Source organism: Leishmania panamensis, assembly GCF_000755165.1.
Source record: "Leishmania panamensis strain MHOM/PA/94/PSC-1 chromosome 18 sequence".
NCBI lineage: Eukaryota > Euglenozoa > Kinetoplastea > Trypanosomatida > Trypanosomatidae > Leishmania > Leishmania panamensis.
In genome coordinates this window covers 176513-201234 of record NC_025863.1, presented here as the reverse complement: position 1 = coordinate 201234, position 24722 = coordinate 176513, and the positions used below count along the sequence as shown (strand labels likewise).

General features: G+C 57.8%; 5 protein-coding genes across 5 annotated transcripts, besides 2 other annotated features; all 5 read left to right on the top strand.

The window, feature by feature from the left end:
• Positions 1-367: 367 nt before the first annotated feature.
• On the top strand, positions 368-4210 carry LPMP_180470 (hypothetical protein; the record flags this gene model as incomplete). The annotated part of the gene is made up of 1 exon (XM_010699579.1): positions 368-4210. The coding sequence occupies one exon, from the start codon at positions 368-370 to the stop codon at positions 4208-4210; it is 3843 nt and encodes a 1280-aa protein (XP_010697881.1).
• A 161-nt stretch (positions 4211-4371) lies between these two features.
• Positions 4372-4953: a repeat region.
• Positions 4954-6201: 1248 nt separating this feature from the next.
• Positions 6202-6561: a repeat region.
• Positions 6562-8350: 1789 nt separating this feature from the next.
• Positions 8351-10480, top strand: LPMP_180460 (hypothetical protein; the record flags this gene model as incomplete). The annotated part of the gene is made up of 1 exon (XM_010699578.1): positions 8351-10480. The coding sequence occupies one exon, from the start codon at positions 8351-8353 to the stop codon at positions 10478-10480; it is 2130 nt and encodes a 709-aa protein (XP_010697880.1).
• A 2178-nt stretch (positions 10481-12658) lies between these two features.
• On the top strand, positions 12659-15349 carry LPMP_180450 (hypothetical protein; the record flags this gene model as incomplete). Its single annotated transcript, XM_010699577.1, has 1 exon — positions 12659-15349. The coding sequence occupies one exon, from the start codon at positions 12659-12661 to the stop codon at positions 15347-15349; it is 2691 nt and encodes an 896-aa protein (XP_010697879.1).
• Positions 15350-16688: 1339 nt separating this feature from the next.
• LPMP_180440 (citrate synthase, putative) lies at positions 16689-18101 on the top strand (the record flags this gene model as incomplete). The annotated part of the gene is made up of 1 exon (XM_010699576.1): positions 16689-18101. The coding sequence occupies one exon, from the start codon at positions 16689-16691 to the stop codon at positions 18099-18101; it is 1413 nt and encodes a 470-aa protein (XP_010697878.1).
• Positions 18102-21966: 3865 nt separating this feature from the next.
• On the top strand, positions 21967-23328 carry LPMP_180430 (citrate synthase, putative; the record flags this gene model as incomplete). Its single annotated transcript, XM_010699575.1, has 1 exon — positions 21967-23328. One exon carries the CDS (start codon positions 21967-21969, stop codon positions 23326-23328), a length of 1362 nt encoding a protein of 453 aa, XP_010697877.1.
• Positions 23329-24722: the final 1394 nt, after the last annotated feature.

Here is a 24722-nt window from a genome sequence, read left to right as displayed (position 1 = left end):
ACTGAGGACGCCCACCAGCACACAAGCGCGCAGAAGAAGTAATACCCGCGCTGTTGTGTCTTCTGGTGTCTGCCCAGCTACCTCCATTGATCGATACCGGATCTTGTAGGCAATTCGTGCCGCTGGTGCTGCTGCTATTCCCCGCTTCTTTTACCCTCGCCTCTAAAGTTGCTCGGTGGATGTTCGGCTCTGCCCTCGGTGTACCGTTCGTGAATATCGCTCTCTCGCTTGCTTGTACTCAGACTCTTCAGCTCTCTCTCTCTCTGACGTGTGAGTCGTCGGCGTACCTGCACCGAAACGTGGCTGTCGCTCCTCTCTTAGGTCTTTTCGTTGCCTTTGAGAGTGTTTTGAGACTACTGCCGTAGTCATGCCGAATATCGCGGCATCTTGGGTGCCTCCGCACCCAGGCGGGGGCCAGTGGAGTGATCACTCAAACAACGGCAGGGATGCTGCAGCGGCCGCCTTGGAGGTGTTTCAAGACTTCACGTGGTACAGCGCGACGCTGCTCTCGCACCTCTTTGCGTTGGAGCATGCGCAGCTGGAGCGAGCCGCGGCAGTCGAGGAGAGCCACCGGCGCGCCGCCGCAGCTCACAGCCCTCAGCTGCTAATGAGCGCCGCTGTTGAGGCTGTGAAAGCGACTGCTGGTGTGGCACCTGCTTCCGCCGCTGCAGCGACGTCAAGGAAGATAAGTGACCGTTGCTCTCTCGGTCAAAAACTTGAGTTCGAAAGTGGTGAGGCCGGCGGTGGTGCTGATGGCAGTGGGAGTAGTGGCGCCGCAGCACTGGTAACACCGTCACTGTCACCGTCTGCCCCCGACGAGTCGCAGAAACTGTCGCAGATTGCCACGCAACATCGGCCACACATCTTATTAGGGTTTTCCATGTTGGGTGATGCCACAGCGATGGGTGTAGTGGATCCAGTGTTAGCGGACTCTGCCACGCGATGGGTGCTTCCGCAGGCTACCAAGGTTGCCGGGCTACCAGCTGCCCTTCCTGCTGCTGCTCCAACAGCTGCGGCCAAGACGAGTGCATCGGACACTGCCATCACGGCGTTGCTGACTGTCTTTGATGCCTACTACTTCCCGTCGGACCTCTTCTACGCAGCTGACACTGTCTCATCTGCCATGGCTGGAGAAGATGGTGAGAGGGAAGATCCTGCACTCCTCGGCGGTGACTCCAATGCCATGCATGTGGCAAGAGATGGCGCGGGGAACATGCCACAAGGGGGCACTACCTCCGCCGAGGCCACAGGTCCGGGAACAGGCAGCGGCACCAACGCACCTTCGGTAACAGCAGAAGCGCTACGCGAGGCCTTTCACGCCCTCTTGGTACTGGGTCAGCGCTGCGCGGTCTTTGCCCTCAAGCACCGCGGCATTATCGGTTGCAGCGGCGACGCAGCGGCAAGTCTCACTGGGCGTGGCTGTGCGGACTTTGAGAGTGAAGGCGGCACCGACCGTCGCTACTCTCCTCGCATTGATGACGAGAATCTGCCCACTACCGCAGCCGCTGCCCAGATGGATGATGTGACAGGTACCGGTTTCTCCTCCGAGGACGACGCGAGAGCAAACGAAGCGGTGCAACAGGCGGCCTCTGCGTCGCTGCAGTTTCTTCTCCAGCTTGCGTGCAGCTGTCCATGTGCCTCTCTCGCGTACGCGGCGCAGCTTTGCGTCGCTCACGCGCTGGCTGTGCAACCGCCTCCATGCAACTCGACCGGCTGGATCGCACGGCAGCAGCTGATGCGTTACCTACCAACGCTGCAGCCACAGTCCCGCGGCACGTCTGCGGCGGATGCAAGTGTGAACAGCACCTCCGTTGGTGGGCTTCAGAAGCATTGCAGCCTCGGAGGTGGCGGTAGTTCAACAGCGTCGGCGAGTAGCAGTAGCGGGAACAAGAGTAAATGCGTTCCTACCACGCAGCACGTGCGGCCGGAGGACGCGATGCTGTGGTTTGATACAGCTGGTGAGGTGCACTTGATGACTGCCCAGCACTGGTGGGACGCTCAGCAGCCGCAGCATAGTGCGACGTGCCTCGCGTACTGCGGCCCACTGCCGGCTACCACCGCCCTCCCAACAGTCCAGCGTGTGCTCATGGAGGAGGAAGCATACATGGGGCCTAACGGCAGCGCCGCGGCGGCGCTAAAGTCCGTGTTGGAGGCGGTCTCGACTGAAGTATGCCTTAACGCCCGCGCTATTCCAGGCTCTCCGTCGTCGCGTGTTCCTACGTCCTTGCGACGGCGCCGCGGCGTGCATCACTTCGTAGGGACCAGTGCTGGTGGGTCCTGCTTGTCCACCGGTGACGGTGAAGACGGCGTGGCTGGTGGGCGTGAGCAAAATCGATCTTCAAGGCTTGCCGGCGCGTGTGCTGCGGTGGCAGTGACCAGCGGATCAGGCGCTTCCGTGGGACGCGCGCAAGGAGCCGCTGTCGTGGAAACGTCCAGTCGCTTGTCAAAGGTGGCAAAGCGGCGCCGAGCTCTCCTGTTCGCACTCGCCCAAAGTCATTTGCTCCCTCCTGTGCAGCAGCTCGCGACGTCCAAGACGCTTCTATACGACGTGTTCACGGATGGTGGGGAGTGCCCGTCCTATTACAAGCTTCTCTCTCTCTACCCCGAGGTGCTTCGCGCGCATCACGCAGCGCTGAACTATGTCCTCTTTGGAGAGGGCCCGCTCTTGGTGGACATGCGGCTGATGGTTGCGGTTATGGCAGCGAGCAGGCACCGCTGCGAGTACCTCGTCTCTCGCTTTTCGGCACTGCTCTTGCGCTACGCAGAGGAGACGAAGCTGGATGAGTATGTGGACGACGACGGCTGTGGCCCTGGGGGTGGGTGCGGTATGATGCGTGGTAACCACCACGGCGGCCTCTACAGCAGCAGGGACACCCGCGGTCATGCTGCGTACGGTGACAAGGATGCTGCCGATACATACGAATACGATGATGGCGCCCACTTTGCAAGCACGTCGACTGGCCTGCGACAGCAGAAGCAGCGGCACCATGACACATCGGCCACTGGCTGCTTTCGAGGTCACTCTCGCCAGCGCTGGATCACGCACGGCCCACCAGAGCGGTTGCGCGCCGTCCAGCATTTCATTGCCCTCGCCGCCCACACACCGTGGACTCTCGGCGAGGAGGAGATTCGCAACATCCTGGCATGTGGTTGGACCATTCCGGAAGTCTTTCAGCTTGTAGCCATCGTGACGCAGGTAGTGCCGCTCTGTGGCTTCGTCATGGGCCTCTTCGTGCCAACGGAGCCGTGGACCATGACGCTGCTGCCGCTGGAAGTGGTGGAGCAGCTGAGTCATCGCGCCGTTACGGAGGACGTACTTGCCGGGTCTTCTGGCAGCATGGGTAGTATCGGGATCGGCGGTGGTCGAAACGGCGGCGGCGGCGAGCGCGGTAGCCAGACGGGCGGCCGGGCACCATCTGCGCAGGAGGACGTGTATCGCCGGTTCGCTGGCGACGACAACGTGGTCAGTGAGCAGCGCATCAAGGGAGGTACCACCGCCGCCAACCCGCCCACGCTGTGGCGCAGTCGTTTCACCTGGAACGATGTGGGGGCTACTTCGATGGAGCACTACTACCCCGGTGCTGCAACGCTTCTCAGTGAAGAAATGGAGTGCTACTTCGATGTGGTACGGCAGCTAACCAAGGCGGATTGTGTGGGGCTGATGAGCCCCGACTATGACCCCTCCTACGCTTTCCGCTCCCTCCAGCTCTACGTGCAGAACCTGGTTGGCTTCATGGTGGAGGACTATTCCTACAATGATATCAACAAGGTGCTGCGGCGTCCAGCCAAGTGGTTTGCGCAAGTGCTGACGATGCGGCCAGAGACACTCTCTCGCAGCGAGGTAGTGCGCTGGTACGTCCCGACGATTCCGCCGATCGGGAAAGCGTCCAACACGAGCGCCGAATCTTCGCTCGTGACGCACCAGCTGAAGCGAGAGATCGAGCTACTGTCGGTCGTGGACAGCGCGCGGGGTGGCCACCGCGGTGGCATCGAGTCGGCCAGCGCACACCAGGACAACGGTGATAAGATACCCCCCACCCCTGCCGAGGCAGCACGTGACGCGGTCGAGTCGGAGGCCCTGCAGACCGCCTTGACCCTTCAGGACGAACGAGTACTGCTGCTGATTGCCCTCGCTACGATGGAGGCCCGCAAAGAAGGCCTTCTCCACATTCTTCTGCGACCCGTATGTGCGGTCCTGAACAACATGTGAGCTCCTGCGGCGGTGGCGGTGGGTGAGCACGACTACCTGTGCGCGTATTTCTTCAGTGTGTCTGTCGCCAGTGTGGGCGCTGGTGTGCCCCACCCCCTCTTTCGCTCATCAGCTGCGCGCTTTCTTTCTCTCTTGCTGCGAAGGTGCAGCACTTGAGTCTGCCTTGCTGGCGAGGCATACCTCAGTGCGTGGCATCCGAGGGCTCAGTTCCTCCCCCCTCCACTGTGTGTGGGGAGACCAGTCATCCCCCCTCCATCCCTGCCAATACCGAAGGACCTCTGGTGGTGACTGGGGCAAGTGCCTACAACGCAGCAAGGCCAGGGCGGTTTATCACTATTCTTATTGGCAGTCACGTTCTGGATGGCGCTGCGTCGGAGCGACCTGCAGTAGTGAGCATACTTGTGCCATCTACATGATGGGCAGAGTGTCAGTGTGACTCGGACGCATCTCACCCGGCCCTCGCTGCCCACTGGTATGGGAAGCCTGCCCCCTCCCCCCTCCCGAGGGGGGATGCACTGCGTGGTAGTGTCGGCAGGATAGGAGCGACTGTGGGGCGACCAGCGAGATGAGGAGTGCGTAGAGTTTGAGGCAGGGGCCGTGCTTGAGATGACTGAGTCGGCGCAGTGCTGTAAGGCGTGTCTGCAGCTGCTTCGTACCACGTAAAAATTTTTTGATGGGCCTGCGGGAGGGGGGAGGCGAGTGGGGTTTGGGCCCGTATTGTAGGGGAGGGAATGGTCATGTGGTAGGGAACACAAGTGTGCTTGAGACTGTGTGCGGGGGTGGCGACGGCTGCCGCCCGCTCTTTTCTTGTGTTCTGTCTGGAGTCGTTTGAAGCCTACGTCTTATGTGCTGGACTGCTTGCCGACATGAGTGTTCTTGCTGCGCCCGTTTTGCTGTTGTCGTCGTTACGCCCTTCGCTTTGCTCTCCCCTCCCTTCTCTCTTGTGTGGCATGCCAGCGTGTTTCTCTGAGCGCCAAAGTGAAAGAAAAGAGATCGATGCTGTATGGGGCGGCGCCTTTGTCCACTTCGCCAGAAGCCCACTCACGCCTGCGAATACGTCGCCTCAGTCCCTGATGGGGGAAGCATCTCTCCGTTGTTGCTGTTTTCCTCCTAGGTGTGCACTGATTTGTCCGTCAATTACACAAAGAAAAGTCTGAAACAGCCACAAATTCGTCCCACTACCAATGGGATGATCTGAGACACACACCAACACAAGCTGATGTGACTATGTGCGTGTGTGTCTGCACGGCGTCCTTGAGCCACTGGGAGCTTCGATCCATTTTGCTCTTCTTTGTTGCTCTTCATCTTGTCTTCTCTCCTATGATCCGCACACTTCTTTCTCCCGTGTCGGTGCGCGCAGGTGTCTGTGTCAGCTTCACCGCAAACCGTGCTCTACTTCAACGCATGTCTCTTGCCCACCCCTCACCCCTCCTCACGTACCTCCTACCCCTGCACGGTTGTGTAGGCGCGTATATCTCCCAGCTACCGTTGAACCTTCATTACTCCCTTCCTGCTGTCGTTTCCTCTTATCTCATTCATGCAGGCTTATTCTCTCTCTCCCTCTTTTCTGCTTCGCTCCCGTCCTCTTCGTTCCGCGTGTTTCGCTGCCGTACCCCCTCCCCCTCCCCCCTCCACACACACACACACACATACGTCTTCCCCCAATTTTCTCCATCGCTTTTCTCCTCTGTTGTCCACGCGGTAGTCGCTTGCGTGTGGGCTCGAGTACTCATCCTTCGCTTTCCCTTCTGCGCTGCTCTCTCGACTCGCTTGCGTGGGTTTGTACGCGCTCCTGGGGCCGCTGCCTTTCTTCCCCCCTTCCTCTCCTGCAAGGCGCCTGTCCTTCGCCTGTTCTTGGGCACAGCCTTCGCTGTGGGGATGTGCAGCACCAGGCAAGAGGGGTTTCACAGCAGCACTGAGAAGCACACCGACAGGGGGAGGAAGGAAAGAAATGGGCGCTGTTTTATTCTTTCTCTTTAGCGAGTCTACTACACCACGAGCAGGTCAGCTAACAGACGCACGTACGACCGCAGACCACCCATGCCTCTGCTGGACTGCGGCGATGCCAGGGAGCGGGGCCCACCCAGCACCGTCTGGCGTCGCTCCGCCCACTGCAATGCCACTGCATACAGGGCAGGTCAGGCCCAGGATTAGGCTCGGCGTCACTGCAACGCAGCTGAAGTCGGAAGACAGTAGATGGATGCCTCGATTTATCGACCCATCGGCACGAGTCGTGCTGAGCTGGTATAGTCGTGATCACACCGCCCACCTCTTCAGCACAGCACCTGCCCAGACCTGTCCGCTGACACCAGGCAGCCCGCAGCGCCGCGTACCCGAGGGCACGCTGCAGGCTGCCTGGCTTCTCCACAGAGAGAGGGATATTGAGCACCGCTGAGCACCTGCCTTGTCCAGATCTGCAGAACCAACCTGTGCAGCCCAGGCTTGTGTGCGGCGCAAGTCGTTGTCGTTTTCTCGATCTGCAGTGTTGCATTGGGCGGGGACGCCATGACGCTACCAGAGAATCGCGACAGTACGCTTACCTGGAACAGAGTCCTCGACTTCCTTCTCATGCAGATGCAGCTTTTTCGCGGGCTTACCCGCGGCAGCGCACGTTCCGGCGACGAGCAGGTGGCGGGCCTCATGACTCTTCTGTTGGACCTCGAGCATGAGCAGGAAAGGGGAACACAGTAAGGAAAGAGAAAGCATTCGTTGCGGAGCCGGAAATCGTGGTGCCACTCTCAGGGGCCGAATAAAGAGGGGCGGGGCAGGACAGGGCAGGGCAGCAGACCTGAGCAAAAAAAAAAACAGCGGCGAAATGAGGCGAGAGCATTCGTGCACGCCGCCGCAGAGATGGCCAGCGTTACTCAGCTCGCCAAAAGCGCGAGACGCTTTGTGCCGAGTGTTCGGAATGCGACACGGTGTGCGCAGCGTCGCTGCTTCTGCCCACAATGCTGGCTATTCGCAGTCACGGGCGATCCTCCGAGGGACTTCCACATGGCACTCTCAGCATCGATGAACTTGATGTCCTCCTCACTTCCCCAAGCACCCGCTGGCCGGAGTGCTTTACGAGCACACAACAAACATGGCCTGCCTTGGCACGCACATCTTCAGGAAACCGCGCGCCGGGTGAGCGCGAAGCCTGGCAGTGCAGCTGCCCGAACTTCTCTAGCGACGACTATGATGGAGAGCTCGAGTCGTGCTGATTTCAACTCACCCCGTCTGGTGACTTCTCGTAGGGCGCATTGCTGCTGCTCTCCAAGTGATGGTGTTGCTCTCCGCATGGCGCATCGCTGGCCACCCTGTCTGCGAGTGCCACAGCGTGAGCTGAGCGGGTGATCTAAGTGGGGATTACAGCGAATGCACGACGGGGGGAGTGCATCACGCCGATGACAACGGTCGGCGCGGTGTGCGGCCTCTGCACCGACACGACACGGGGCGGATGTAGAGCCGCGTGCGTAAGCTGGGCGACAAAGCACGCCGTCACTACGGGGATGCGTTGGGGATGTCACGGGCCGACGGCCAGTATGAATACAGCAGAGCACTAAACGGTGCGCCACGCATTTTAGGCTTTCGCTTCCTTCTCTGCTGGGGCTACGACTCACCCTCATGCTGATGGCGGTTCTGCCCTCGCTTGCTTTCCGCAAGGGCTACTCACACAGTCACGCCATCAGCGCGGAGCACCACGGCTCCATTAACTGACCTGCCATACGTGATCCACGGCCTGCTACCACATAACATCTGGTGAACCGCCCCCCCCCCCCCCCCATGAAGAGGGGGTCGAGTCGCGATTCGTCATTCCAATCACGGAGGAATACAGCCGGCGACCCGGGGGGAGGTGAGGCAGGCAGACATGCGACTCCGCGCTCTCGTCCGTGCCTCAACGCAGCCCATACGCGTAGCAGTGCTTCTGTGTAAACGACTCGCTTGATTCCTGCTGGTATGGCCGCTGTGTAAGCGGCACGATTGCACCCGCGATCAACGAGTCGGGGCGACTGAGGCGAATATGTTGACTTGCTCTCACGGCCTCGGTGTAACTCACTCATTTTCTTCTCCTTCCCCTCCTCTTCCCCTCACTCTCTTCCCCTCACGCTGGCGAAAGAACGGAAGTATTCCATACAAAAACACAAACCAGCGCAGAAAATGCCGACCGAACTACTTGACGATTCCACCCAGGACGCCGAGGAGGAGTTTATCTTCAACGAGTACGCCATCGATGACAGCCTGGACCCTCTGAACCGGCTCTTGATGTACTACCAGTCGGACTTTTCTCTGCAGCGACTTGTGCTGGTGCGCGAGCTTTCCTCCACCGCGCACTTCGCCGGGTACGCCGAAAGCGCGCGCTCTATTGTGCCGCTGCTGACGACTTTCACCCAAGATGCTGAGCCGGTGGTGAGACAGGCCCTGGTGGAGCAGCTGTTCCCGCTTGCGGAGTTCTTTGTGCAGCAGGGCAGTGAAGCGGGTTACCAGTGTTTGCTCAACGTCTTCCTCCCAACAGCTTTCGAGTTGCTCGTTGATAAGAATGTGGAGGTCGGTGTTGTGGCACTTGAGGCGATTCAGAAGCTGGCCCAGCTTGTCCACAAGGAGGACGTGCAGTCACATTTGCTCAACGTGGTAATGACCCTCGCCCATGACGAGCGTGCAGAGGATTACCGCGTCGTAGCGGCGCAGCTCTTCAACGATCTCGCGCCGCAGTTCGGCAGTGAGTTCTCAACGACGGTGGTTCTAGGGGAGCTGGAGCTGCTCTCGAACGACTCTAGCTTCACGGTGCGGCGCACCGTTGGCAGCAACCTCGGTGGCGTATGTGCTGTGCTCACGACCGAGGAGGCTCAGCGGACGGTGTTGTCGCTGTACATCACTCTCTGCGGGGATGAGATCTGGGGTGTGCGGCAGGCCTGCGCCGAGTCTATTGAGAAAGTATCAAGTGGTCTACCCGAATTGATGCGAGTTCAGTTCATCGTGCCAGCCTTCCAGAAGCTGCTCGAGGATGACTCTCGCTGGGTGCGCACGCGCGCCTACGAGTCACTAGGCCGCCTCCTCCACACCCTGCGTAGCGAGGACATCAGCCCTGAGCTGCTGCGCCTCTTCACTGATATGGCCTTCCAGTCCGACAACGTGGAGAGCCCACTCAGCGAGTACTGCGCTTACTGCTTCCCAGCTGTGGTGCAGGCTATCGGCCCGTCTCGCTGGAACGAGATGGCAGATGCGTACGCGACAATGCTAAAGGATGTGCAGTGGAAAGTACGCAAATCCCTCGCCTACTCGCTGCACGAGATGGCTGCGCTCCTCGGGACGAAGGTGACGGAGGAGGCCATCGTGCCCGCATTTGAGTTGCTGCTGCGCGACCTCGACGACATCAAGCGCGGCGCCGTCCTTAACGCCGAGAGGTTCCTCGCCTTAGTCACCCCCGCCACACGCGACCGTCTTGTTCCTCTTCTGTGCCATGTGCCGCTGGAGAGCGAGAACTGGCGGCTTCGCAACGAAGTGGCGAAGCGTATTGGCGCCGTCGCCGTACTGCTCTCGCCCGACAGCCCCTCTTTTCCGTCCGTACTGGCGCTGGTGTCGCGCCTGCTCGACGATAGTGTCATGGAGGTGCGCACCTCCACGTACGAGCCCGTAGCTATTATCCTCAAGCACCTGCGCGCGGCAAATGACGAGAAGTACCAGAACTACCTCGCCTCGATTGTCAAGCTGGCGACGGCGTACAGCTTCCGTGGGCGGCAGATGTTCGCCTACGTCACGGAGCAGGTGGTCAAGGTTGGCGCCGACGACGTACTGGAGAGCGCATTGCTTGACGGGATTGTGAAGTTGGCAATGGACCCCGTCGTCAACACGCGCCTCGTTGTCGACAGCGTGGCGGGCCGCACCATTCTGCGCAACACCAAGTGGGCGGAGAATAACAAGGTGCAGGAGGCTATCTCAGTTCTGAAACAACAGGCAGCTTCGCAGGAGGTGGTAGACGTGGCGGCTGAGGCCGCAGAGGCAGCCGTGGCAAATACCCAGATTTTGAATGGCAGCGAGAACGGCGTCGGCGAGGCTGGCGGTATGGGGATGCAGCGCGAGGAGCAGCAAGCGGACAGCGGCGGCCCTTCCCCGGCTCTGCAATGCGGCCCTGATACCGTGGCCGATGGAGCGGAAGGTATCGTGAGTGAAGACAACGACAGCCCAGGGTGCGGGCTGTGGTCGCAGGGCACGCCAGCCGTGTCAGCAGTGGCACCTGATAGCACTAGTTCAGTCCCCTTAGGGGGTGCCACGGCGGTGGGGGATATTTGAGTATGCAACTCTTCTTGCACCTCTACCCTGTCTTCTCCATGTGTGAGTGCGTAAGTGTTTGAGGTTAAACGAGTAGCTCGCGCCTGTGGTGCATGTGGCGGAGGATGCGGGCATTTATGTATTTCCTTTTTTATGTTTTGTTTTGGCCCCAGGAAGGGGAAAAACTCTCCGTGTGCATGTGGGCGCAGGCCGTCACACAGAGATGCACGCAGGCGGGGCACCAGGCTGATGAGACCAGAGAGACTCAAGATGCACACGTAGAGGGGAAAAGGATAGAGCATGTGCAAAAGACAAGGAGAGAGAGACCGCTGTGTGCTTGTGTGTGTGTGTGTGTGTGGGTGGGTGGGTGGGTTGGGGGGGGGAGGAGCGGCGCGTAGTGCAGTTGTCCCCATCATACGCAAAGGCGATCCGGAAAGGAGAAGGGCAGGAGAGGTGTAAAGAGGCGGCCGACACCAAGGCACGCAGCAGGGGCAACATCATTCTAACTCAATGGGTTTCAAGGGAGGAAAGCAAGGGTACATGGCAAAGAAGAGTGTTTGCTGAATGCCTGTGTGCCTGCATGTATATTACGTATGCGTAAGGGTGTGTCGTGGTGGTGGTCGAGGCGGGTCTTTACTCCTTTACTTTTCTCCTGCCATCGTCTTTTCCACCGTTTCTCCCTTCGCCTATCCCCCCTCTCTCTTTCGTTTTTGTGCTCGCCTTTTCCCCGGCTTGTCACACCCGCACTCGCATGCGCGCGTTGGAGACGAACAGGAGCGCGCCTAACACACACACACATGTATGTGTGTATGCAAGCCCACTCCTCTCTCCCCCTCTCCTTGCTGCACTATGCGACGCAATGCTTTGGGTTCTGCGGGTGGGCATGTAGGCAATGCGTTGATGCGTGTGCTGATGTGTATGCCAATGCTTGTGTGTGTGTGTTGTTGACGACGACGTCGTCCCTGGTGGTGGTGGTGGTGGTAGGGATTCGCCTTGTGTTTCTCTCCGTGGCTCTTCTTGTGTCCCTCGATCCATGCCTCCAATGGGCACCCCTGCGCCTTTGCTGTTGGTTTTCCTCGTATTCTCTTGTTTGCCCCGCTTGAGTGTAGATGTGCGTGCGTATGTGTCTCCGAGCAACCTCTCTCCCTTGTTTCGTGCTCTTTCTCTTTATGGTGTGTGTGTGTGTTCTTCTCCCTCTCTTCCAGCCTTGCAGCTCTCGCAGCGTGTTGCTTTCGGGTGGGCTACTCGGCAGCGTCCCTCAGTAATGCAGGCGGTAGTGATGACGGTGAGGGATGATATCCGACTCTTCGTGTCTCTGTGGTCTCATATTTGTTTATATGCGTCATATGGTTGTGTTCTGTGTATCTGATCTCCCTCTTTTTACTGGTTTGCTCTGTCTCACTGTGTGTGTGTATGTGTGTGTGTGTGTGCTTGTGTGAGTGTCAGCGTGCAACTGAAGCGGTCCCAAGGATTTAGTTGCTTGGTTGTGGATGTCTCTCTCTCTCGTTCTGTGCGTGTGTTGTGTGCGGAAAGGGAGCGCGCCTTTTTTCGTTCGTTGTGTTGTAGAGGTGAGCGCGTTGCCTCCCTTCTCATCTCCCGTAACGCGAAGAGGATGAAAAACAAATAAGGCGACACAACAACGGCCCTCGTGAGGCGACAGTCGGGAGGGGAACTTGAAAGGAGGAGGAGGAGGGGGGGGGTACAGAAAGGCTGTCGCACACCCACGCACATGAACACCTTTGCCCACCTATTTCCTCTCTGCCATGAATCCGGTCGCAGCATAGACTTTCGCCCACATCCCTCCCCCGCTACTACCCCTCTCCCAAGTTGGGTGCTGCCGAGGGTTGATGTCGACGTAAAGCGAGAGAATCAACCAGGTCTGCGGCTTCCCTGTTGTCTGCTGATGTGGATGTATGATCTTTGTCAAGTCTCTCGCAGTGGTCGTCCCCCTTTCCTTCCCTCCCTCTTCCATCTGTGGGTCTTTTCACTCCGTCTCATGCTTGTCCGCTCTGCATTCGCTCACACCTACGCCCGCGCAGGGGCGAGCAAATATTAACCCCTGCTCCTTGTCCCCCCACGGCTTTACTTCCCCTCATACCTTTGGTGGCCTTGGCTAAGGCATTGCGGACCCGTTGAAACGTACTCAGAAGGGGATCCAGGCACCGATACCCCGGCGTTAGGAGGTAGGAAGCTGCCACCATGGTCGGCGTCTCTCGAGGAGATGCACAGAGAGGACTAGAGCCGATCCGGCCCCGCCAGCATCGCCTCCTCCCATTACCCCACCACCCCGCAGCGTCAAATGGTGTTTGCGCCGGCACTGATTGTTCGCAGCTTCTTCCATCACGGTGTTCTGCACGGCCCCCTACAGTTGCCGGCGCACCGTTGACTCATCGCCGCGAGAGCGACGTTTCAGTGGTGAGACCAGTGGGATGGGGAAATGCTGTAGCCTGTGTAGGCGCTGAACTGCGTCATACAGGTATGAAACCTCTGCTGCCCTGCCGACCGCCTGCACTGCCCACCAGTTCCTCCAGCGCGGAGACACGTTCATCCGAATCTGTTCCAGACAGTGCGAATGCTGCTGCCACCGTGGCTACGCTCAACTTTGGAGCGGCATTGAATGAGCAGTCACCAGTAACTACTGAACGTATTCCGTCACTGTCACCACAGCTGTCACTTCCATACCCACACTCTGGGACTACTCCAGGGGTGGTGGCGTCTTGTCAGCCGCATCCCCCTTCCTCGCCAACATCGTCATCGCCAGCGTGCAAACCGCGATGCTGTGCACCGGCAGCATCTTTAGCCGCTATTTCGGCTTCCAGCTCTCCCTCGCCAATAGAAGACGGTGTACTCGGTCGATATCGCGCGACCGCCACGCAGTTTATCAAAGGTATAGAGCGGCTGAATCGCATGACTACGACGATGTGCAATGCGGATGCCACCTTAATTTTCGCCCTGACCGAAGAGAGGACAGCGAGCGGCAAAGCTGGCGCTCGAAAGATGGCGCGTGTACCTTTGCTGCCCCTGACACTCTGCACAGACGGGTCCACCGTACTACTTGTTGATCCCAATGGCACAGAACGGCACGGCAACTACTTGCAAGCCGTTGACGGGTTTCATCAGTACTTGTCACCGTTCACAAGCACCGCCTCGAGCCGGAACGCCGCGGCGCCTTCTGTATCATCACACCCGCCATCAAACGTGCTGTGGTGGACCTTGACTGACCTGCAGCGAGAGCCATCTGCGGTACCATTCACCACGGCACGTGCGGCCCTCTCCGTGGAGCACCTTATCGACAGCCAAGATGGCGTGAATAGAAAACAGCGCTTCCCTCAACCAAGTCTCATGCACGCGGCAGGAGACGAGACTTCTTCAACCAAATGCCCTGCGAAGGTGGCGGCGATGTTGGCCGCCATTCAGCCGAGTCGGTTAACCCTTCGCTACGGGGAGCCGCTCGTGCTAGTCTTCGCCAGCCCTGGCGCACAAGTTGGAGACGAAGCACAGCGACACCGCATCATGGACGGCAGGGTTGGGGTGGAAGTGGCCGCGGATGTGCCTCCGCGGTTCGCTGCAAGTGAGGCTACTAGCCCGCAAGAGGACCTCAAGCGAAACGGCTTTCCCCATCTCGGCTACAACCTCCTCCGCGACATTTACCACGGCTATCTGCCATCATTTCTCGAGCTCCTCTACCCAAATGGGGGTGTGCAGCTACGTGGGTGTTGGTGTGATGTACCTGCCAGCGCCGTGGACGCATCGACGGCACAGTCCGTGAAGTTATTCTCCCAGCAGCAGCTGTCGTTGCACCCAACGGTATCGCCGATGGGTGTTGGTGGTGGAGCTGCGCAGCGTTCCTCGCCTGGTCCTCTCAAGCCACGGTGCATGCAGCAGCTACTTGTCACCATGGCACCGATGCCACTCCTCGGCTGGTCACCCCAATCTACCGGTGCCGCGCCCCACGGGCACAGAGGCACCGCCGCCGCCGCCGCTGACGATATTGAAACAATCATGCAGTCCTTGCGGCCCACCTCCTTGCGCCCGCCGTGGCGCTCGCAAGCTGCGTTCACTGCGACTCACCGTGATGCAAACACGCGCAAGCTGACAACGGCGGCGCCGGATGCTGTCTTGCAGCTCCCACCTGCTGTGCTGCGCTTCTTGGCACACCACGATGACAAGGTGTGCGCAGTTTCGGCAAAAACCTCAAGCGGCCCTCGCCTCTGCTTGTCGCCATCACCACCGCCCCCTTCCGAACATACGGCAACGGGGGCAGCACCGTCCCCGCGACTTACCCAGCGCCGTGTGGAACGTCATGGCAAACCGGATGTGTGTGTCACTGACTTTGGGCCCGATGGGCCCATCCTTGCCATCAATGGCTTCGACTTATCCCGTGTGCACTCCGACGGGGACCCTCGTGGCATCCGTGATAGTAATCTTCGAGGCCCGCAGCTGCAGCGGCAATGGCAAGCTCGGAGCGGTTTCGATTTAGTCTACGTCTGTGCACTGCTTCACGCACCATCTCAGCCACCACCGATGGGCATGGCTGTAAAGACGTCAGTCATGTGTAAATCCGTTGTGGTGCTCACGCCAGCTGGACGTGTCGAGCTGGTGGTGCCTGCAACATCCCACGCTGCTGCCGGGCTCATCACAATCGCCGATGTACAGCAGAGTCTCTTGTGCAGCCCTGTCGGCCGCTTATTGCTCCTTCGCGACGAAGAAGTCGTCTTCACCTACGCCCCAGGCACACCGCATCTCCTCGAAACGGCGGTGGTGGACACGGCACACGCGGTACTGCGGCTGCGGCGGCGCGCGTTATGCCCACACCTCGAGTTCGCGAAGCAGCAGATGCAAGGAGAGAGGAGAGAGGGGGATGTGGACGAGAAAGTGGGAGGACACTGAAGTGCGGACACTCTTTCTCTCGTTCACGCCTCACCCATATTCATTCTTCCCGCTGCTCACCTCTGCGTCTCTCGGATTTCTCCGTGCACTATTGTGTCCTCCTTTCTGCTTGATTATAATGTGCGATGGATTCCCTCCGCTTTACGGAGCTTTGATGTGCATGTGTGTCTGCGTGCTGCTGCTGCTGCTGATGCGCCCCCCGCTCTCCCGCCCTCCCTCTCTAGCCACACATGCGTGTAGAAACTTCGTGCGTCTCCTCCTCCACCATGCCGTACGACTGACGCAAAAGCGCGTTCAAGCGCGAACACCCACCACTACCCCCCCCCCCACACACACACAGCGATGCACATTTCCACATCCCATCTTGCACGGAACGCGAAGGCAGAAAGTGCCACACGCCTTCGTAGCTGATGGACTGCATATTGCTGTTGCTCAGCCTTTGTCTCGATCCTGAGCAGCGAGCTCTTGTAGTCTCATCCACTGCTTTCCCCCTCCCTTTCCCACTCTGACCAGGTGCAGTGCCCTGCTACTCCGAACCTCCTCCACGCCAATGGCCATGCTAGACTAACATCATCAACGCTCTCGCCCAAAACTACTACCCCTATGAAAGCTGCTTCCCCGTTCCTTTTCCCTTTCTCTGTCTGTCCTGCGATCACGCCTCCGCCCTGTACATACACACACACACACGCACACATTTGTATGCCCGTGCAATCACACTTGCCTGGCTGCATCTACATCTCCACCCCTCCCTCCTCCTTCTGCAACTGACGATGCAAAGAAGTCTTTCACACCATCTCCTGCTCTGCTAACTCAGACCAACCTACCACATCACTGTAGTGTCCTATTTATCATTCACACGCTAACTATTGACTCTCTCTCTGCTCCTTTAAGCTTTTTTTCTGTTTGCCTTCAGCGGCTTTAACAATCCTGAACACGCGCCTATTTCTCCACCCTTTGCAATCGTCTTTGTGTCACCTTCTTGCGGCTCTCTCACTTTCCTCGACCCAGGCAGCCTCTCTCTCTCTCTCTTCCACGCCAGTGTTGACATCTGGACAACTCGTCTCATCACCCCACGGCGAGAGGAAAGCACGACACCAAAAAAAAAACGCCACCATTATCACTACTACTATACAGGCTCACTCATCTATAAACACTCGATCGGTCCCCTCACACGTACCTCGTTTACACTCCATTTTCCTTTCTCTGGCTGTTTTGCGATTTCTCTGCCTCCTACCACTCTGAGCGCCTCTACAGCAACCATTCTTCCCTGTGCTGCTTCTACGCAGTTTTATCTCTCTTGTAGATACAGACACCCCCATCACAGGCCTATAGTGGAACCATGCGTGCTGCTCGCTGCTCCATTATCCGCGGCGCCGCCGGCCTACGCATGGCATCATCGGTGGTGAGTGAGATGAAGGAGCAGATGCTGAAGCGCAACAAGGTGGAGAAGCAGACGATCAGCGAGCTCCGGAAGAAGCACGGCGACGTGAAGCTGAGCGACGCCAGCATCGATGCGGCGTACTGTGGCATGCGGGGCATCACCGGTCTTGTGTACGAGCCGTCCCTGCTGGACCCGGTGGAGGGCATCCGCTTCCGCAACCGCACGATCCCGGAGTGCCAGAAGGTGCTGCCCAAGGCACCGAACGGCTGCGAGACGCTGCCGGAGGCGATGTTCTGGCTGCTGATGACCGGCGAGGTACCGACGGCGGAGCAGGCGAGGGCCCTGAACGCGGAGTTGCACCGCCGCGCTGACCCCGTGGCGATCGCCGCGGCGCAGAAGGCGATCGCGGCGCTGCCTGCGAGCACGCACCCGATGACGGCGTTCAGTGTGGGCGTGCTTACGCTGCAGACCTACTCGAAGTTTGCTGCGGCCTATGCGACGGGCAAGTCAAACAAGACGACGTACTGGGAGTACGCGCTGGAAGACTCGCTGGACATGCTGGCGCGCACGCCAGCGGTGGCAGCGATGATCTACAACCGTGTCACCAAGGGCCGTGCGGAGGTGGCGGCGTCGAGCAACAGCGAGCTGGACTGGGCGGCGAACTTCTCGAACATGCTGGGCTTCAAGGACAATGAGTTCTGGGAGTGCATGCGGCTGTACCTGTCCATCCACGTCGACCACGAGGGCGGAAACGTGTCGGCGCACACGACGACGCTGGTTGCGTCGGCGCTGAGCGACCCCTACCTTGCCTTCAGCGCGGGGCTGAACGGGCTTGCCGGACCGCTGCACGGGCTGGCGAACCAGGAGGTGCTCAAGTACCTGCTCAGCATGCAGGACCGCGTGAAAGCAGACGGTGTGAACGTGCGCGATGAGGCGGCACTGGAGGTGGCGCTGACCAAGTACACTTGGGAGCTGCTGAACTCCGGTCAGGTTGTGCCCGGCTACGGCCACGCGGTGCTGCGCAAGGTGGACCCGCGCTACACCTGCCTGCGCAACTTCTGCCTGCGCCACCACTTCGAGGACGACCTATTCAAGCTGATCAACATCATCTACAAGATCATGCCCGGCATCCTGACGGAGCACGGCAAGACCAAGAATCCCTACCCCAACGTCGATGCGCACTCCGGCGTACTGCTGCAGCACTATGGGCTGACGGAGCAGGATTACTACACAGTGCTGTTCGGCCTGTCGCGCCAGATGGGTGTCATGGCCGGCGTTGTTTGGGACCGCCTGCAAGGCCGCCCGCTCGAGCGCCCCAAGTCGATCACGACGGAGATGCTGGCAAAGAAGTACCTGTGCACTCCTCGGTAAGCGAAAGAGAGGGAGGCTATTTTGAAAAGTACGAGTGCCTGTGGGTAGTGCCCAGCGAGAAGTAGAAGGAGATGGACTGGATGACGTTTCATTCGTTGCCAGTAGCACGTGACGTCTTGCCGCATGAGCTCCCCGCTACTTCTACTCTTTCCTTCTGCTGACCACCCCGGATTGGACGGCTATGTCGACACCCAAACTGTAGGGTTGACCATACCCAAACATACACACGCAAGTGCCGTTCCTCCATGCAAAGTTAATCAAGTTGTGAAGACAAGTGGAGTGAGGGGTGAGGGGTCCCACAACCCCAGTTGATTAGGGGACAAAGAGACGAGGAGAGGAAGAATACAGTCGTCCCAGTGAGCGTACCTCATGTATGCGCATGTGATTTGAGGGGATGTGGTGTTTTTTTTTTCCGGCGGGTGTGTATGTTGTTGTTGCCTTGTAAGCGTTGTGTAGAACGTGTACACGCATATGTATATATATATGTATATGTATGTGTATGTATATGCATGTGTGTATGTATGTATATGCATATGTATATGTATGTATGTATGTGTGCGTGTATGTGTCTCGCTGTAGATGTATTGCTTTTCGCATTGGTTGGTTTGTATTCTGTCTCGCTCGACCGACTTGCCTATGCGCTCCTCTTCTTCTCTCTCTCTCTTCCATTTCGTTTTCTTCTTTGCATCTCTTCCTTTCCCTTGCCTAACCACCACGTCTCTGCTGTGTTCAAGTTGATGGACGCACAAGAGAATCTCTGGGCTTCTCTCCCAGCCATTCTCTTGTGCGTCTCTGCCAGTTCAATTGAAAACAGAAGAAAGAAAACCGAGGAGAGAGCGAGAGAGGGAGAGAGGGAGGGAGAGAGAGGGGGGGCAGGAGTGTAAGAAGGCGCTATCTTGCTGCTCGTTTTCCTTGTATTTCTCTTGATTGTTTTGGTTCGTGTATGTGAGCGTGATTGCTCTCACGTTGTCGTGAGAAGACCTTCTCCCGTCCCCCCACTCCCGTTTCTCCCTTTGCCCGCGTGCTTTCTCCTTTCCATGTTTTATTTTTCCCCTTTTAAATTTTATTAGGAAGGAGCTGTTTTGATGTATGTGAGAGGCTGCTTTAAATTTATTTGCATGCGAAGGCATGGGCTGTGCGTTTCTGTGTCTCCCCTTCTATCATCGGTGGGCTGTGTGGCCTACGGCATCAGACTTCTCCCTTCGCCCCCCCCCCCTCTCGCACTATACGCTCTAACTCTCACCTTTCTCATTTTCTTATGTCTCGCTGCAGTCACGACCGCCACCATCACTGCCTTCGCGACTTTTGTATATCACATGCTTACCCTTCTCTTCCCCCCCTCCCCCCATTATGCTGGGGGAGGGAATGGGAGGGGGTGGTGGTGGTGGAAGCTGTAGAAATGACGGAGGAAAGCAGAATGCGCACACGAACAGAGAGAGAGAGAGAGGGAGAGGGGGGGGGGAAGAGAGGGAACAGCGTGATACGATTGAACCCAATGAAGGCAACTGAAGTCTTCCATAGGAATATATATATATATATATATATGCATTTCCGCTGGTGACATCAGTGCTAGTACATTCATGAGTTGATGTATCTTTACCGGGTGTGACGAGATGAGAGTCGTCTCTAACTCCAAAAATACGCCTCCTCTCCCTGGAAGGACACGCTGGAAAAAGGGAAGAGAAAGAAGAGAGAAAACAAAAACAACGAGAAATTCCCTTCGTATTCCTCATCAACACTCCTACTCTGTTCCATCGCGATCATTACACACAAGCATCCTCATCTTCATTGTGTGTAGGCGCGTTTGTGTGTGTGTTAGAGTGAAGGAATAATATCGGTACTGACTCTGGTAGTAGAGGTGGCGACGATCGGGAACGGTGACGCAACATGCGACAGCGGCGATGGTATTAAGGCGCGCGTTGCCTCATCTCTTCTTTGTCTCTCTCCCTCTTATGTCTCCTTTCTTCGTGTTTGTGTACGTACTTCAGTAGCCTGTATTCTTCCAGTCGGCTTTATGCTGTGAATTCACCCCCCCCCGCACATACTCTCACCTAGAGAAATAGCGAGAAAAGGGCAGCTACACGGACAGAATCACTCTCTTAGGCTGTCGCCCCACACGTGGCTGCACGTCTCTCTGCCTCTTTGTGTGTGTGTCTGTATGGTTGATCCCTCAACCCTTTTTCGCCGTTTTCTTCCTTTCCCTTCCACCACTTCTTCAGCTCCATGCCACCGCCAAACTGCCTCCACCCCCCCCTTACCTCTGCCCGTTCCAATGTGTCATCGCTCTTCTCCTTCGCTCTTTCGTACGACATGACGCTGCTTGACTGCGAATCTCTACTCAAGTGCGGGGCAGGAAAAGAGAGGCGGTGGTATGTGCGCATGGGCGTACTTGTTCAGTGCGTGCGTGTCTGGTGGGCGTGAACGACAAGAAGAGTAGGACGGTGAAGGGAGGTGGAGGAAGGGGGTGGAGGAGGCAGAACACGTAATTCCTGATGCTCCACTCTTTTTTCGTTCATGCGTGCTGACCACTTATATTTTCGCTTGTGTGTGGGCGCGTGTGCCGGGGTGTATTTTTCACTTCCCTACTTCCTTGCTCCGACTCCTTGTTTCTGTAGGGGAGCAAGGGAGGAGGGGGGTATGGAGCCTAAAAAGCCCACAATTTATGCCCCCCCGCCCCCCGCGTGCATGCGAAGGATTGAAGGAATAACGTAATACCGCCACTTCCAACGGTGTCCTGCGTTCACCGTTACTATCAGTGAGTGTCTTCGTGAAGTGTGTGCCTACGGGGTTTTGGTACGCAGGGGCGCAAGTTATCGACGGGAGTCTCCTCTTTTACCCGCCCCTCACTTCTCTCTCCTCTCCCTGTTTGGTGCATCAGTCCACATACTCGCCACCGCCTCAGTCTTCTGGTGCCGGCACGTCTGCGAGCGTATGTGAAATCGATTCTGGGAAAGGCAGAGGCTGAGACGTTCGAGCAGAGAAAAGACAACTCGGCAACGGCTCGCCACGCCGCTTCCTCCCTCCTGCCCTGTCTTTTGTGTCGAGTGCGCACGAGGGTGCATGTGCTCTCTGTGGCTTCACTGTCCTTACTCATTCATCACTCACTGCCACAGTCGCATATACACACCCCCACACCCACAAACGCACCCGCACTTTCACGCAACTTGTCTGCTGTTGCTCCAGCATGCCCTCGGCTGTTGTGGTGCCCTGCAGCCTCTCTCTCTCTTTCTCCCTAGTCTGCTAGTGTGAGGTGAGGGAGGGCGGATGACTTCTATGCAGCGTCTCTCTTTTCAATCTTCACCACCGTCATCCTACTCTTCTTTTTCTCATGTCAAACATATCGATGTCACGATGCACGCCTTCTCACGCGTGCACTCGTACCGATGTGTACGTCCTATACGCACAAGTATGCATGGCACGATTTGCTTGGCCACACAAACGCCCCGCCGTTCTCTCTCTTTCCCTCCCACACGCTCCCGCCTCAGCGTCTTTTCTTTCTCCGTATCCTCTCTTCTTTCTTTCGCTCGCTTTTCGTAGACCCTTCTGATCCACTACATCAAACATAATCGCTCTTCTACCTCTGTGCATGTGTGCGTGTGCGTGTGCTTGCGTTAAGCGGCTGCGGCACAGCTTTCCTCTCTCTTGCTGTTCCTACCTCCGAATCACTCATTTTTGCTCAGACAAAATTGTCTTTTTCGCTTTGTTGCTTGCACTACCCGTCTTGCTACCTCCCTCACCGCCTCCCTCTCTCGCTTTCACGATCACATCCTCAGCTCACAGATATTCACATTTTCTCTCACAGGCCTATAGTGGAACCCTATCCACTTCTCGCTGCTCCATTATCCGCGGCGCCGCCGGCCTACGCATGGCATCATCGGTGGTGAGTGAGATGAAGGAGCAGATGCTGAAGCGCAACAAGGTGGAGAAGCAGACGATCAGCGAGCTCCGGAAGAAGCACGGCGACGTGAAGCTGAGCGACGCCAGCATCGATGCGGCGTACTGTGGCATGCGGGGCATCACCGGTCTTGTGTACGAGCCGTCCCTGCTGGACCCGGTGGAGGGCATCCGCTTCCGCAACCGCACGATCCCGGAGTGCCAGAAGGTGCTGCCCAAGGCACCGAACGGCTGCGAGACGCTGCCGGAGGCGATGTTCTGGCTGCTGATGACCGGCGAGGTACCGACGGCGGAGCAGGCGAGGGCCCTGAACGCGGAGTTGCACCGCCGCGCTGACCCCGTGGCGATCGCCGCGGCGCAGAAGGCGATCGCGGCGCTGCCTGCGAGCACGCACCCGATGACGGCGTTCAGTGTGGGCGTGCTTACGCTGCAGACCTACTCGAAGTTTGCTGCGGCCTATGCGACGGGCAAGTCAAACAAGACGACGTACTGGGAGTACGCGCTGGAAGACTCGCTGGACATGCTGGCGCGCACGCCAGCGGTGGCAGCGATGATCTACAACCGTGTCACCAAGGGCCGTGCGGAGGTGGCGGCGTCGAGCAACAGCGAGCTGGACTGGGCGGCGAACTTCTCGAACATGCTGGGCTTCAAGGACAATGAGTTCTGGGAGTGCATGCGGCTGTACCTGTCCATCCACGTCGACCACGAGGGCGGAAACGTGTCGGCGCACACGACGACGCTGGTTGCGTCGGCGCTGAGCGACCCCTACCTTGCCTTCAGCGCGGGGCTGAACGGGCTTGCCGGACCGCTGCACGGGCTGGCGAGTCAGGAGGTGCTCAAGTACCTGCTCAGCATGCAGGACCGCGTGAAAGCAGACGGTGTGAACGTGTGCGATGAGGCGGCACTGGAGGTGGCGCTGACCAAGTACACTTGGGAGCTGCTGAACTCCGGTCAGGTTGTGCCCGGCTACGGCCACGCGGTGCTGCGCAAGGTGGACCCGCGCTACACCTGCCTGCGCAACTTCTGCCTGCGCCACCACTTCGAGGACGACCTATTCAAGCTGATCAACATCATCTACAAGATCATGCCCGGCATCCTGACGGAGCACGGCAAGACCAAGAATCCCTACCCCAACGTCGATGCGCACTCCGGCGTACTGCTGCAGCACTATGGGCTGACGGAGCAGGATTACTACCCAGTGCTGTTCGGCCTGTCGCGCCAGATGGGTGTCATGGCCGGCGTTGTTTGGGACCGCCTGCAAGGCCGCCCGCTCGAGCGCCCCAAGTCGATCACGACGGAGATGCTGGCAAAGAAGTACCTGGGGAATTTGTAGTGAAACGGAATGATGTGGTGAGCACTCACCTGACAGGCGAAAAAAGGCGGGAGGAAGTACCTCTGGGGAAAGCTACAGGCAAGGAAACTGCAGAGAGCGTGGGGTGTTTGAAGCAGGGGATGCTGCTCATGTGTGCCTTTGGGCACACCTATGGAATTCCTCTCCTTGCAGATTGCGCTTGCTGATGAGCATCTTATGTGTCTCTGTGCTCGTTTTTTGTGTCGTTGCTGCTGTCGTTGTGCAATGTCATTAGTCGTGCATTGACATCCCGACGTCGAAAGATACGGTGACGGCTGCTGACGTGGTGGTGAGGTGTGAGGCCATGTGTGTGCACCTTCGCTGTTCGCTGTTCGGGGTTTTTTCTGCTCAGCATTTTTTGGCAATGGAGGTTCTATCAACAAGCAGGCGCACTGAGTGTTGTGCCGTCATCCCCCGCTCGACCACATGCTGCCTTTCTCCCTTTCACCCTCTTCCCGCGACAAATTTTACAAGCCTTGTTGTACAGTCACAATCGCTATAGCCGAGACGCTTCTCCCTCCGCCACTTTCTTGAACTTTCTCTCCCTGCGGTAATATCAGATGCTCTGCATGTTGTCTTTGCTGCTCTTCAGATTCCCCTTTACGCCTCTTTATGCGTGCGCGTGCATGTATGCTCCTCTCCCAGCCCCGAACCCCTTCGTTCCGTCTTCTGATCCTTAGTCGAGTGTAAAGACTAAAAGTGCTCTACAGGGAAGATAATGGTACCCATGTGCTGTAGTTTTCCGTGTGTGGCAAGGTAGTAGGCGCATGCCCACACGTACAGACGGACAGGCACAGACGTGGTCAGTGGGAGATGCGTGGAAAGCTAGCCGCTAAGAAGATCCTTCCCGCCCTTTCCCTTGTGCGCACATCGCACACTTCACATCGCACCTGCCTGCGCCACCGTTTCTGCTTCGCTGGACGCCTTCGCTTGGCTGCAATTTCAGCGAATGGGGCAGTTGTTGTTGTTGTTTCGTTAGTTATCGTTGTTGTTGGTTCTGTGTTTTTTTTTTTCATGTGTGTGACACGTTGTTTCTCAGCTTCCTGCTCGCTTCTTGTTTGCTGGTTTCTTCTTTTTATTTTCTTTGCGCTCCCTTCTTCGCCCCTGGCCCCTGCCCTTCATTGTCTCTCCTCAGTACGAGGCATGGTGAATGGAATCGCGTCGCACGTGGGCCTTTGCCTCAGCCTGTTGTTTCTCAGCTTGCGTACCCAAAGCGCCTTTTGGCTGTGTTTTTTTTCTTTCTTTATGACTGATTATATGATTTCGTGTCTTGTTTTTTTTTTTGTTTCTCTTGTTTGGTCTCTTGGGTTTGCTGTTCTCTGGGGATGCCGGGCATCTCAGTGCGTACGGTATCACCCCCCGTCGCGCAGCCTTTT